At 39.3% G+C, this 15704-nt stretch overlaps 1 protein-coding gene across 5 annotated transcripts in view; it reads right to left on the reverse strand.

The window, feature by feature from the left end:
* ANKFN1 (ankyrin repeat and fibronectin type III domain containing 1) overlaps positions 1–15704 on the reverse strand; it is a 350740-nt gene that overhangs the window by 26342 nt on the left and 308694 nt on the right. For all 5 annotated transcript variants that reach the window (XM_054535672.2, XM_054535674.2, XM_024235192.3 and 2 more), the window contains 3 exons: positions 7759–7925; positions 4541–4691; positions 2859–3027 (listed from right to left, as the gene is read on the reverse strand). In XM_054535672.2, coding sequence (XP_054391647.1) covers positions 2859–3027; positions 4541–4691; positions 7759–7925 — 487 coding nt within the window. The remainder of the gene's footprint in view (positions 1–2858; positions 3028–4540; positions 4692–7758; positions 7926–15704) is intronic.

The following is a 15704-nucleotide window of genomic DNA, read 5'->3' on the forward strand; positions in this document are numbered from 1 at the left end:
CATTGCCTGGAAATATTAGGTCTCCGCTCAAATGTTTCTTCTTCAGAGAGGCCTTCCCCAATCACCCAGCTGTATAAAGTGAAGCTTACTTCACTCGAGTCCCTTACCCAGATTTATTTTCCTTCATGACCTTTGTTTCTCTGATATTTACAATATTATGGTTTATTGATTGGTTTGTTATTTGTCTCTTCCACTAGAATGTAAGCTCTATGAGAAGTTTTTTCATTGTTGATTCTTCAGTGCCTGGAATAGTGCCTGGCACATAGTAGGTTACTCAATGAACATTTATTGATGAATGAATGAAAAACTGAATCAAGAAAAGAAATGGATGCTAACAGACTTCACAAAATTATAGAATGGAGAATAACAACAGTGGGACAAAGGGTGGCTACTCAAGAAGAGTGTGTGAGCCTCACAGAAACAGGCTAGAGAGGATATTTGCATGGCTTGGACTTTCAGGGCCTTAGGAGTCACATATATTGTAACGATTGATACCAAGTTGTAGATTGTTCCCACCAAAGCCATTGAGGCATGGGGAAATGAATTTCATGTGTTTTTGCCTGTAATCATGGAATAACAATGACTGTTGAACACAGAATGGAATCCTGGTTAGCTCTCCAGTGAAATGTTTTCTTTAATTCTTTTCTCTGTCAATTATATATCCCTCGGAAATCATTCATTTTCATGGCTTCAGCTGTTATTAATAGACACTGGACAGATTTCTGTGTTTAGTATCCAATTTCTCTCCTGCATTTCTACTGCCAGTGAAACATGTCCACTTGGATGTTGACTTAGCACCTTCAGTCTCAACATATTCAAAGCTAAAAGCATCACTTCCTTCAGCAAACCATTTTTTCCCCTCTGATTTCCTTACTTCTGATAAAGGCAGCAATAGCCTCATAGTCATTGAAGCTGAAAACAATGAGAGTATTCTCTAGACTTCTCCCTTTCTCATTTAAATAGTTACCTACTTTTGGGCAAGTTTTCTTTTTTTTTTAAATATCTGTATTTCTTTCTGTTTTTTTCTTCTTATTTTGGTTCCTACCCTAACACTGGATGAATAAAATAATCTCTGAAGGTTTTGACCTCTGCTTCCCATCTGTCATAAACAGATTCCTCAGCCTGATGCTGGAGATATTGCCCAATATGGCCCCAACTTGTCTGTACAGATTTATGTCCCACCTTTTCCTCACATTTCTCTGATCTAGCCAAACTGGACCACTTGTTCTCTTCCCCATTCTTTCTGAATTCTTCTGTTCTCATGTTTTTGCTCTTTCTACTCCCCCAACAAGAAAGCTTTTCTTTTTATTTATGTTTATTAACATCCTGTTTGTTCTTCAACACCCCATATCAGATACCCTTCCCTCCATGAAGGCTTTCTCATATCTTCTTTGAGAAAATGTGCTTTCTTTTTTTCAATATTAACACTTCCAATTTCTGGCATATTTCTACCTTGTTTTATAATAATTTGTATTCTCATTTTACTCCTGCCACCATACGAAAGCCTCTTGAGGGCAGAACCTTTGTCTTACTCACCTCTAAATCTCCACAGTGGGCACCGAATAGACACTTATGGAAATACCCTGCCCCACACAGTGTTGTTATATTACAGACTAAAAATGCTTTTTGGCTGAGGAACTCATTAAATGGTCACATTCACATCCAGGCCTCTTGGGAGTGGTATGGCCAATGTGATTAATTGTGTGACACAGAAAAGGTGTAGAAAGGTTAAGCAATTGCCAGTGTCACACAATAGGGAAACTAGGACTCTCAAGTCCCAGTCTACGTGTCTGATTTGAGCTTCTTGTAAGAACACTCCCTCCTCTAGAAATTAACAATTGCTGTTCATCAGCTTTTGGGCATCTGAAGTGCTTGGAGCAAGGAAAACTGAGAGCCTTAAGCATATCATCCTTGAGGGATAAATTCAGATGCAGATGCCCAGGGCTCAAATGAGACATCAGGCAGTGGCCTTGTCTGCTTCTAAATCTGGTGGCTGGGGAGCAATCCAGAGAGGGTCTGCCTCCATTCCACCCACCCACTCACTCACCCTCCTGCAAATTGTACAATTCATTTGAACTGACTGAACTCTTGCTAATTGCCTCTTACTGGCCTGTTACAAGATGAAGCATGGGAAGGGGACAAAGCCTCCCTATTCACAATCTCAGTGGGCAGCAGGGGTCTCTGCAAAAGTAGAGAAACTGGAGCCCAGGCTATTCATTTTTGAAAGTCAGGACAAGATCTTCCACCATTCAGAATCCCACATTATAATCACAATATTGCATCCTGGGAGATCCTGTCCATTTCTGAAATGGTCTGTCAGAAATTTAGAGTCTATTTAATAAGTCAGTGCTACTTAAAATTGTAGGCTTTTTTCCCCTCCAAAGTGATATGCACTCTACATTTTGATTTCATTATTATTTTTTTCTCTGGTTGGGGATGTGGGGACAGTGAGAGAGAAAGGGAGGAAAGGAGAGAGGAAGGAAGTGGGGAGAGAGAGGGAAGGGGAAAAAGAGAGAGAGAGAGAAGGGGCAGTGCTTTTCATGAAAACATCGGTTTTTATATTTATGTTTTAAGAAAGCAGAAGGGAGGCAAGAAGTCCAGCCTGATAACTGAACTTTCTGTTTAGAATTCCTTCTTCTCCATTGGGCCTTTGCTAGGTTTCAATAATTATTGCTCAGGCACATAGTCTTGGAGCTTTGCTTTTTCTCAGACTTGTACACATTTCTAGGAAGGGTTGTTGCCAAAGCCATCATGTGATTTATTGACCCTCCACTGGGACAAGGGGGAACAGATATAACTTTGTGATTTTATTATAAGGAGGCTGGGTTAATATTTCTAGGTGAAACAAGCTACTATACCAAGTTCAAACATCTGAAGAGGGAGGTTAAGAAACCCTGAGTGTGGGGTGTAAGGATTATTCTGTCCTGGGGCTGTACAGACGTCGTCTGAGGCAGGGAGCAGGAGAAGAAAGGACACATTGTGACCCATTTCCAACACCTCCTGTGTGTAGAGGCGGAAGTTCCTTGCCTGCAGAGGGACACGCGCGGAGGAAAAATAGGAGAGTTACAACATGGCACTTACATAAACAACACCAAACTGGCATAAAACATCTAACAAAATTACACAACTTCAAGCTTGGAATTTTTATACAACATAAATATTAGGGTTCAGCCCATTTAATAATGCTATATAAAATCAAGATTTAAGGCAGTAATGTTCCACATAAACTCTGAAAACAACATTTATGCTTCTTATAAAAGCAGAAAATGATTGCATTCTGTGGGCTTTTCAAAATGATGACTATAATTACATGAAGCAACAAAAATGGATTGAATTAAAAATCCACTAGTTTCAATTTAAGTTGGTTAAGGGGGAAAAACGTAGTTTCTGGCCAAGGACTGAGAAAATTTTACAAGTATCCAAAAAAAAAAGTTGTATGCACTGTTAGGCAGTTAGGCAGCCTTCTCCCAACATGTATATGTAGCCTAAGAGTCACCAATGAAATATGAGCTGCTTCAAACCTGCTAAGTCCAAGAAACCCTTTAATAGTATCTACTGTCACAAGTGGAGCTCTTGCTTTTTTTTTCTCCTAGTGAACACACGGCCACCCTTAGAATAATCCAGTTGCTTCCCTATTGTCTTTATGGCATCTTGTGCAATTTAGTCTTCATTAGTGTTGGCTGTTTTAGACTTAAAATCAAAAGAGCACCCCAATGGAAGGACATTCTTAGAACTCTAATTTATTCCCCTGCCTCCATGGATTAGAGGCCAATTCATGGTTCTCTCTTGTATTTAAAGAGAGCCAGTCGCTCCTATAATGGTCTCCCAGTTTACAGGCTAAACTTGGTTCATCATGTGTGTGTGTGTGTGTGTGTGTGTGTGTTTTGGGGAGGGAGGCAGGATTGATGAACATAGGCCCCCCCCCCCCCCAGAAAATTAAATAATGCTACTTCATGTTAACCTATTGGGCAGAGCCTAACAAAGTTTTACTATTCTCCTTTATGCCAACAGTTTTTCGTGAAGTTGCTTATTAGTGGAGGTTAGATTTGTACATTTTGATTTAGATACGACAATAATTTTGACAGAAAGTTCTTTGGGAAAAAATAGCATGGCATATCCTTGGGACATTGCTGTAGATTATACCACCGTTATCCTTCTATTCTTAGAGAAATCATTTGTACATGTGAGTACACCTTTATTTATTTGTACGTTCTCTTTGCTTTATGCTGTCTTGAAGCTGAGCCTGGTTGTCTTTTAAGGTAGACTAGCCATTGATTTTTTTTTTTTTTCTGACCAAACCATAGTACAGTGGGGTCCAGAAAACGTGGAAGAGGTCCAACACAGAGGAGCTGGAGGAAAGGAACAGAAGCGCAGGCTGTGTCTACCTGTGGGCATCAATTCAAAATGTGCATGCACTTGCAAAGTGGTGTTTAAGTAAAGGAAAATTTACACACACACACACACACTCACCCCACTTAATGTTACAATGCAGTTTCCATGAGCCATAAAAAAAGAAGATAAAAATGGTAAAGTCTAGTACCTGGTGTAGAGGTATATTGATCTGCTGAAGGAGAGCTTTCACTGCCATCTGGAGCTCGTAGAAGAACAATTGCATGGGGCAGTCAGAAGTATGATCCACACTTTCCATAGATTCAGAGCCAGAAAGCTTTTGGATCCATTCCCATTCCTCTCTGTACGTTGAGTCAAGTTAAAATTAGAAATACAACAAAAGTTCAGAACACAGCTCAGAACTTTCTTAGTGTATGTGTCCAGAACCTGGATAACCAATGCTCGGTGGTTAAAATTCAGTGTAATTCATGAAATTTGAACGTTCTGCCACCCAAATGGAGCTTAAAATGATCTCTTTCTAATTTCAGCTTAGTTCACCTATCAAACCACATATACCTCAGAACAGCAGGCCTAATTTGTGTGAATCAGTTTTTGAGATTGGGGTTCTCAAATATTTTGTAATAATTTCCTGACTGTCCTCATTTTTCTTTCTCTGCAGATCCCCTGTAAATTCTAAGATCCTACATTTTACCACAGGGGCATCTGCTGGCTAATTCTGCAGTTTAGTAACCACAGGACTCTGGTCCAACTCAGGCAACAAACCACTTGGCACATTTCAACCCTGGCCTGTTGTAATCGTGGGGGATATTTTGGTTTTTCTCTCCTTCCAAAAGCTTGAGGAGAATCACAAACAGGAACACCAGACAATTCCAATAAAAGGAACCAAGGGATGCATATCACTGCTTCCATCCTCCTTACAAACCAGTCATCTGTGTCTTTATTCTGCATGCTCTATAATCCTTCCTAATGAACTTTTCCAAATGGCACACAGAAGGGAAGGGAAAAGAATGGCAGTGAGAGGAAAGCACATCTGCTTTGCCCCCAAAGGCTGCTCTTCAGAAGGAGCTTGAAAAGATCAAGGTAAATGCCTCTTGGGCAACATTGTTTCCACAGGTCTCTTAGCACAAGTCTCTAAACACATTCAGTTGGCCCAGATTCTCCTTCGAACTCTGCAGGGAGCAGCAGTAGGCTCTCAGGAGCAGGCTAGAGAGGAAAGGAAAGCCCTCCTCTCAGGGGATGGAAAGAGAGGAGGTGCTGACATATGTTCCCACCCTAGTGAAAACTCTCTGAGGCTTTCCCCAAAGGGCTCTACCAGCCTGGGCTCCAATCTGTGGGTCAGAAAACTAAATTGATTGTGGCATGAGCTTTTCATCAAAAACTACTCTCTTTTAACTAACTACCCTCTTAGAAAAGTTTCTGTTTTCAAGATATCTGTTTTATTTCAAGTCTCACACTGGACAAGACTACGGAAAATTTACCCTTTGTCCTAGTAAGAAAAGAAAAAAACCTCAAAATTAAATCCTACTTCAATCTGGGCATACTATTGGCTTCACAAATAATTGAAATCTTTGAGAACCTGCTTGGGAAATGTTTCTTTTTTCCCATCACTGATATGGAACAAAACGAGAGTTCTGTGACTAGCATATGCACGCATAAAACCTAAAGGACAACATGGCTAAACTAGCGTTTGTAATCAAGTTAGAAAATAAATTACCGGTAGGAATATCGTAAAAACACCTACCACTAATCAGTTTCTGCTAGAAGGATGAAGGAGATGGAACTGACAGAGAAAAGGCTACTGGAATCTTTTGTACAAATGAAAACTGGATCCTTGGCAAGGGAAAACTAGTTGATATAACCACTAGGAGATAGAGTTCAAGTCTTTAAGACACAAATCTAGAAAATGGATGAGTGTAATCTTTACTAAGTCAACCCACAAATGAACCATGTAACCTTTTGGGAAGGACTGAGGCGATAACGAATGTTGATTGTGGCAATGACCACCAGATGGCAGACTTAAAATCCAGGTGTAGTTGACAACTGAAGAGAGAATATGGTAGTCAGTGAGTTCCCTCCTCCTCCTCCTCATCATCATTTCCTCCATTGTCATCAAGCAATACTTAAGAAACCTAGTGAGATATTAGAGTTGATAAAGTCTTGCCACTTTAGGGATCACATTTTAAACTACCAAATTAGAGTATCCTTTGGCTAAGCAAATCCATGAGTGTAACTAGAATCTAGTTTATACTCTTTGGCAGTATCTAGTTTATGCCCTTTGAGGTCTGAAGAATTCTGGATAATTTCTTTTTTTTTTTTTTCTTGTCTATTCCTTCCTTTCCTTTTTTTCTTTTCTTCTCTTTCTTTTTTTATGTTGAGCACAATTCAGTTCATTATAGCAGACTTTCAGAGGCCTGCTATGAGGTTGTAAAGTTGAGCCAGATTACCAAGATTGGACAACTTTCCCAAAGCTAACAGGGTAATTCACCAAATGCCAAACTGTAGAGCAGGTTTCCAGAAGCTCGGGCCTTGTTACTTCTTTTCTTCCGTAGAGAATTATAAGGGTTGTAGAAAACATACAAGGTCCTCAGGCCAGAGGGTTAGAGTTAGGGAGAATGAGGGTGAGGAGATTTTTTAAGATCGGGGGAATCATTGGCTCTATGAAACCCATTCCTATAGGCGATATTTAAAAACAGAAAGCAAAAAGAACATGGCTGTTTTAGATTATAAAGAAAATATACTGGAAATAGCAGTGTTGAAAGAAAAGGTCAGCTGTTCATTAACCAATTGAACATCAGTGGTTTTACCATGAGTAATGTAGAGAAGAATGTGAAAGGACAGTATTCTCTTTAATGGGCTCATGCCTTCCACCAACCATCAGGCAAGCCCTCCTTATTCTAGTGTTAAAATTAAACTCTGGCCGGGCACGGTGGCTCATGCCTGTAATCCCAGCACTTTGGGAAGCTGGGGCAAGTGGATCACCTGAGGTCAGGAGTTCGAGACCAGCCTGACCAACATGGTGAAACCCCGTCTCTACTAAAAATACAAAATTAGCTGGGCATGGTGGCGCACACCTGTAATCCCAGCTACTTGGGAGGCTGAGGCAGGAGAATCATTTGAATCTGGGAGGCAGAGGTTGCAGTGAGCTGATATTGCGCCATTGTACTCCAGCCTGGGTAACAAGAGTGAAACTCCGTCTCAAAGAACAACAACAACAAAACAAAACACAACAAAACAAAACAAAAAAAACCCCCAAAACTAAGCTCTGCCCTGCTCCAGTGTGGCATCTGAGGACACCTCACCATAAAAACTGCACTGGGAAGTAACACTTCAGTTTCCTTCTGGCACATCAAGCTGGTCACTTGAGCCACTGTTTCATCACAAGGAAAATCTTAACTCCTGATCACTTACCTAGAAATGTTATTGTTTTCACGGATCTTCACGTGGCAGAGAATGTTGGGCAACTTTTGGGTAACGAGAACTTTGATTTGATCCACAGAGCTACAGAGCTTTAGGTAACCCAGATATAATCCAGGAGAGAGACGCTGATGACTCCTTTTGTGATAGGAGAGAATATCCTGTACAGTTGAAAAAAAAAAAAAGAAAACAAGAAAACACCTCGAAGGGCAATCTCAAAACCTTTTCCTTTCTAAGGCAGGCTTGTCATGGATGAAAAGAGCTGTCACTAAGTAATTTGGTGAGAAACCTCAGGTATACCATGAATGCTGGGGAAATGGTGGTACAGCTACTCTTACCTTAAGGAGAATTCTTGGCCAGGTAATCAGTTTTTAATATATTCTATATGCTTATTTGCCTAAGATTTCTGTGCCAGTGTAGGTGTGTGAGTTGTGTTTGGGAATAGGTGGTGGTGGAAGCAGCTAATAAAGAAAAATTGAGTTGATAATTTCTGTCCTTGAAGATTTTAATGTTTAGCTGGGAGAAAACAGATATTTGCAAGTATAAAAGCTGACAGAACAGTTAAGGAAGCTTTGTAATTTCTGGATTGTTAAAATGGAAAAGTCGTTTAAGTAAAACGATTTAAAATAGAATCCAAATTTTATAGTAAGTAGGTTCCTTATCTTGAAAATTAAAAAGGTACTGCCAAGAGGTTTATTGAATTTTATGTTAACATTTAAGTTGTAGCTATAATTATGCACTAATTCTGAGAATGAAGAAAGAATGAATCAAGCACTGGTTCTTTTTTTGGCTTAATTTTTAAAATTAAATTGTATGATAGCTAAAATGATACTACTTATATTTGACTTTTACAATGTAACCATGAAGAAGATAATGTTTAGAAAAGTATTTGAAGTCTTCACATTTTTTTCCAGGCATCTTTTAAAAAATGTTGATATTCAAGTCACACTCTTATGAAATCCTTGTTCGTGTTATGTTTTTCAAATCCTTAACTGGTCTACCACTTCTAGATTCTCAGTTGTCAGTGGCTTTGCCTGTTATTTGATTAGGTCTCTACATCATCAGCTTCACTGAATTCTGTATCTTTTACAAGATTTTAAATTTTGCCCTGTAATGGATTTTCATTGAATTTGCATTATATTGTCACATCATAATATTCCAAAAGCAGCAGAGACTGAACAAAGCTGTTGATTCAATAGTAAGTGTCAACCAAGTTAAGTACAGGGATATCTTGTTTTTTATGTGGTCAGTTCTCCAGTGAACTATTTGGGTTGTGACTTTTGATTCTCTGTACAACTGCAGGGACTCAGATAACAAATAATTACAAAATTCAGATACCATCTCCCCACATCAGTAGGTAAAACTTTTTACATTTGGGCAGTGGGGGTTGTGACACAAAGTTAGGAGTGATGAGTCAGGTAACTTATTAATATGGTTTGGATTTGTATCCCCACCCAAATCTCATGTTGAATTGGAGGAGGGGCCTGGTGGGAGGTAATTGGCTCATGGGGGGTGGATTTCCTCCTTGCTGTTCTCATGATAGTGAGTTCTCACAAGATCTGATGGTTTAAAATTGTGTGGCACTTCCTACCTCACTCTCTTTCTCCTGCTCTGCCATGGTAAGACGTGTTTGCTTCCCCTTCACCTTTTGCCGTGATTGTAAGTTTACTGAGGCCTCTCAGGCATGCTTCCTGTTAAGCCTGCAGAACTGTGATTCAATTAAACTTCCTCATAAATTATCCAGTCTCAAGTAGTTCTTTATAGCAGTGTGAAAATGGACTAATACACTTATTATAGGAGAAAGTTTCCTGTAGGTAGGAGCATATCCTGGTTTTCAAAAAAGCAAGGGTTAAACAACTAAGAGAGTAAAGTTCCAGTGCCTTACCACAAAAAAATGATAAGTAAGTGAGGTGATGGATATGTTAATTAGCTTGATTCAGTCATTCTACATTGTATACATATATCAAAACATCACTTTGTACCCCACAACTATATCCAAACATAATTTGTCAATTAAAAATAATACTAACGAAAATATTTAAAAGGGTAAGGTAAAGGGAATCAACTCTACCATTAAATTCAGGGAAGGTGAGAAAACAAACATTGAAATGTCTATAGAATTCTATATGGAATGGAAAAGTATGGGATCTTCCTTGACCGTCATACTCTAGAGGAGTGATCTTTTCTCTGTAGAGTTAACCATCTGCAACATCTAGCAGATGTTATTGTATATTGTCTCCTCTGTCTCATCCTTTATCAAACACATATTGAGTCCCTATAAAGTGTCAGGCACCATGTGAGACATTGGTGTTTCAGATGAATATGATGTCATCCCTACTTTTGAGGAGGTCAAAAGGAGAAGTAAACAGATGATCACAATATATTGAAATCAGTTTTATAATAGAGGCAATGTAGGCATACAGCAGAAGGAGTACTTATATTTTTCTTTCGTGTTATTTTCTTGAACTAAACTGTGAAATTAATGGTAAGGCTATGTTTTTCATTGCTTTGTGTCCTTAGTACCCAGTACTTTTCTGTATAAAATAGGTACACAACATGTGGAAAATTAGGACAGATACCTTAAACAGAACATAAGAGAATAGTAGAAGAGGGATAGAATAAGAATGGTCACAACTGGGAGAAACATCTAATGAGCATGTACAGAAAAGCAAAATCTAAACAATATTTTAAAAGATCACTTGGCCAAAAAAAAGGCTAGAAAAAAATTTGATCTCATGATGAAGAAGGAATTCTTATTTAGATCAGGATGGATAAGGCTGAACTTTTTAATGTCTTCTATCCTGTCTCTTCAGCCTAGATCACAAGTAAGTAGTTGACTACAATAAATTCAGTCAAGGTGGAATTTGGGAAATGAACACTAATTAAAGGAAGAGAAATGGTTAATGAGGGAAAGAAAAATGGAAGTATTCAAATCCACTGAATTTGATGATATGCACCCTTAGGGATACTTGCTAAACAAACAGATGTGGCTACAGACTCACAGGTCATTATTTTTGAGAAGTCATGGAGAACTGGAGAAGTCTCTAAAGACCAGAAAAGGACAAATATGGCTGTCTTTGAAACAGGAAGGGGAGAAACATGGAATGACCCTAGTAATTAAAGACCGCCAACTTATTGATCTTTAGGAAAAATGAGAAAGAACCATCAAACAATCAATTTGCAGTCATCCAGGAAATCTTGAGACACTGAAGAGGAGTCAACATGGTTCTGTGAGAGCAAAGCATACAGATTACCTTAATTTATTTTAGCAATAGAACAGGATTCCAAGACCAGAGAGAAGTCTCTAGTGTAATCTGTTTCACTGGATAACCTGGGAAAAGTAGAATCTGGACCACATTGCTTTTAACAAGCTGAATATCTGGATGGGAGATTTGTAGATAATGGAGATGGTGAATAAATAGTAGACATATTCAGTGATGGTCCAGTAGGGATTGGTCCTGAGGACCAGTCTGTTCAGCTTATTTATTGACATTCTGGACAAAGAAATCAAGAATGTGTGCATCAAATTTGTGGGTCCCAAATTTGGTATGGCTTTTCTTTTCTGGAAAATGGTAATAAAGTTCTAAATGACCCTATGCATTGAAAAAATAAGGCTATGATAATTAGGGTTGAAACTTAATATGAAAATGTGCTTGTAAAGACCTACATCCAAGAATACAAATATAGGATAGGTAAGAGTATCAGAGAAAAACATGTGGGGGTCAGAACTGACCACAAATAGAATGTGAGCTAGGAGTACACTGTGGTTATATAAAAACCAACAGCATTCTGGGATGGAGTAATTCACTCTTTCATTCAATTTTTTGAAAGACTATTACTGAGCATCTACTCTGTGTTTCCTTGCCTTTATGTAGTCATTTTCCCCTCTTTAAATGTTTTGGAGCCTGAGAAATGTATGGGAATGGAAAGAAGCTGTCTCATCCACATAATCCATGATACACTAGAAAGGCCAACTTTTTTTTTTTTTTTTTTTTTTTGAGACGGAGTCTCACTTTGTCACCTAGGCTGGAGGGCAGTGGCTCGATTCTCTGTCTCCTGGGTTCAAGCGATTCTCCTGCCTCAGCTTCCCGAGTAGCTGGGATTACAGGCATGCGCCACCATGCCCACCCAATTTTGGTATTTTTAGTAGAGATGGGGTTTCGCCATGTTGCCTAGGCTGGTCTTGAACTCCTGACTTCAGGTGATCTACCCGCCTCGGCCTCCCAAAGTGCTGGGATTATAGGTGTGAGCCACTGCACCCAGCCTAAAAAGGCCTTCTAACACCAAATTGAATGCCTGTGGTTCTACATGTTACCTGATTTGACCTCTAATCTGCTTTTCCAACCTCCATTTCCACTATAGCCCTTTTGTGTTCCTTATCTCTAGTCAAAATGGATTGTTTTTTCCTTTCCCCATACATGCCCTAATCTCACTGTTCTGATTGTTGTTTCACAAACTCACTCATTTTACCAACTTTTACTGAGCACTTACTATGTATCAGTCATTGTGGCTAGGATATTGATGACACTGAGATGAATAAAACATGATCCTTCCCTTCATGGAACTCACATTTCAGTGTGAGAGAATCATGTAAGCAAGTTTTTCTCACCCAACATCATAGAGGCCATAAGAAGACTGTGTAAGGCCCATTGTGGGCCTAAGGGAGGGTGAAATCCACTCTTCCAGTTTCTGCCTCATTTCTTTATCATGCTCTCAATTTAATTTAATTCCATCTATTTAATTCCTTCTTTCTTCTCTCCTTTATTTTGTTCTCTCTCTTTCTTTTTTTCCACCTGGTTAACTTAACTACACTCATGGCTCAGTCAAATGCCATCTCTTCTGCAATGCCTTCCCTGACATTTTCAGGCAGAATTAATAGCTGCTTTGTCTGTGTTCCCCATAGTACACCGTTTGTACTGCTATCAGGCTATAGTTTAATTCTGTCTTGTATTACCTTGATTTGTTTACAAATCTGTCTGTGTTCGTTTGACTGAATTCCTTGAGAGTAGGGACCTTGACTTATTCATTTGTTTTTTTCTGTAGCACCTAGAAGAGTGCCTGGTACCTAGTTGACATTGAAAAAAATATTCATTAAATATGAAGTGAGAAGATCAGAGGAGGTAGGGTCTGGGGCTGGTCTTTAGGGAGAAAATATGCTATGCTTGCACAGTGACTAGGAAGGGTATATCCACCTTCTCGTCATTGATCAGAGATCCTGAGTTTGTTAGAGGAACAATAGGTAGTTGCTTTTTCAATAACTACAGCACTTTTATTTTGTTGGATGGAATATGAAAACTCAACCATCCATGATGGTAGAGGTGACAAAATGGTGGCTAGTGGTCTTTGTAGGTCCAAGATTATATGGACTGCAAATAATGTAATTTTCTGAATTATTTTCTAAATTAGAAAAATAAAAAGACTTTACCAAAATTTTTGATTTTCAACTTCTCTTCAAAACACTGAAAATATTTCAAGACTGAGACCACATTCTTCCATTGTAATTAGCTGAGGCTGAATCAGAGCTGCTGTCTTTAAAGGGGACAAGATTAATGTAGTCTCTTTTACTTACACTTGTTTCTTTTTATTTTAATTGAGCTATAACTCATATACCATAAAATTCACCCTGTTCAAGTGTGTAATTCAGTGGTCTTAGCATATTCACATGGTTGTGCAACTATCACCAGTGTCTAATGCCAGACCATTTTCATCACTTTAGAAAGAAACCACACATTCATTAGCTGTCATTCCCCTATCTCTCCCCCTGCTGTTCCTGAAACCACTAATCTGCTTTCTGTCTGTATGGATTTGCCTATTCTGGGCATAGCATATGAGTGGAATCATACAACATTTGGCACTTTGTGTCTGGCTTCTTTCACTCGGCATTACATTTTCAAGGTTCATCCATGTCATAGCATGGATCATATGTTATTCATTTTAATGGCTGAATAATATTCCATTATATGGATATACCACATTTTGTTTACACATTCGTCAGTTGTTTGGCATCTAGTTTACTTCTACTGTTTGGCTATTGTGAATAATGCTTCTATGAACATTGGTGAACAAGTTTTTACATGAACCCAATTGTTTCCTAAGTCCAGCCCTATTGCCTCATTTCCAGCAATCTTTCTGATTCCTGTAGTTTTTGATCCTTGTGTTTGCAGCTGCTTGGGGGTAGAAAGAGTAGGAACGTGCTGGAAAAAAAGCAGAAAAAGGAAGAAGAGGTCCTGGGCACCTAGGGTGTAAGAAGAAGACACTGAATACCTAGAGGTGATAAGGAATGCCTAAGGAGAAGAAAAGGAATGCAGGGATGAGAAGGAACAGAAGACATGCTTCACCACAGCTTCCCTAGGATCATAAAGGATGCAGAGAAAAGCGGGGGGGTGGAGAGGAAGGTGTGTACAGCAGCATGATGAAATGGGAAGGCCATCAGTCTAGGAGTCAGAAGTTGTGGGTTTGGTCCCTCTTCTAGCTGATATGACCTTGACAAGGTACTTCCTTGAAATTCACGGCTTCTTCTGCAAACTGGACACAAAACGACTCACTCATCCTCTTTGGGTTTGCATGAGGATCAAATGATATCACAGATGTAACAAAGTGTTAGAAAGTTGAATATATAGTACACGTGTGAGAGATTAAGCTTCAGGAAAAAACTTGCATGTGAGGCTTCCAAGGACTGAAGTGATCCCTGAAGAGAATGGTCGGAGCGACTTAGCACCTGAGAGGGGCCTTTCTCTTGGAAATACTCTCATTGCCAATTAGTTTGCTCATAGGGACTCTTGTCCACAATAACTCTCTTTTCCTTCCCAGGCAAGGGTGAGGAGGATTTTTTGCTCTTTCACAGATAAATGAGAGAGGCCTGTTTTGAAGGCCTGGCATTTGAGAAGGTCAGGAATTTGAGGGAGTTGGACACTGGAGTTTCCCTGGGGCCCTAGGGATTCGTAGATTAGTTATGGGCCCAGATTTTGTTAAAGCCCTTATCTTTTTTGAAAACCCCATCATGGATCATAACTTTTATACAGCTTTTCCTTAGTTGTGATGGAAAGGTAGAAAACGTGATAAAATGCCCCACGGAATGATTAGGCCATTACCAGAGGTCTCCGTGGACTGGGTGTGTCCTGAGGGCAGCCTAGCATTGCTTAAAATTTTCTGAGACATGAATGGTGATTATTATTAATAAAAATTCAAGAAACAACAGATGCTGGCAAGGCTGCAGAGAAATAGGAAAGCTTTTACAGTATTGGTGGAAATGTAAATTCATTCAATAATGTGGCAGATGGTGTGGCGATTCCTCAAAGACCTAGAATCAGAAATACTATTTGCCCCAGCAATCCCATTACTGGGTATATACCCAAAAGAATATAAATCATTCTATTATAAAGACATGTGCACAAGTATGTTCACTGCAGCACTACTTACCATAGCAAAGACATGGAATCAACTCAAATGCCCATCAATGATAGACTGGATAAAGAAAATGTGGTGCGTATACACCACGGAATACTATGCAGCCATAAGAAGGAATGAGATCATGTCCTTTGCAGGGACGTGGATGGAGCTGGAAGCTATTATCCTCAGCAAACTAATGCAGGAAAAGAAAACCAAACGCTATGTGTTCTCACTTAGAAGTGGAGCTGAACAATGAGAACACATGGACACAGGGAGGGGAACAACCTACACTGGGGCCTGTTGGTAGGGACAAGGGGTGGGAGAGCATCAGGAAAACTAACTAATGCATGCTGGGCTTAATATCTAGGTGATGGATTGATAGGTGCAGCAGATCACCATGGCACACCAATGTAACAAACCTGCACATCTTGCACTTGTACCCTGGAACTTAAAGTAAAATAAAAAAAAAATGAAAAAAAATTTTTCTGAGACATAATAAAAGTCACTAATATTTATTGAGCACTACTTTGTACTACTCTTTTAATCATTTA

The sequence above is a fragment of the Pongo abelii genome, chromosome 19 (assembly GCF_028885655.2).
Source record: "Pongo abelii isolate AG06213 chromosome 19, NHGRI_mPonAbe1-v2.0_pri, whole genome shotgun sequence".
Taxonomy (NCBI): domain Eukaryota; kingdom Metazoa; phylum Chordata; class Mammalia; order Primates; family Hominidae; genus Pongo; species Pongo abelii.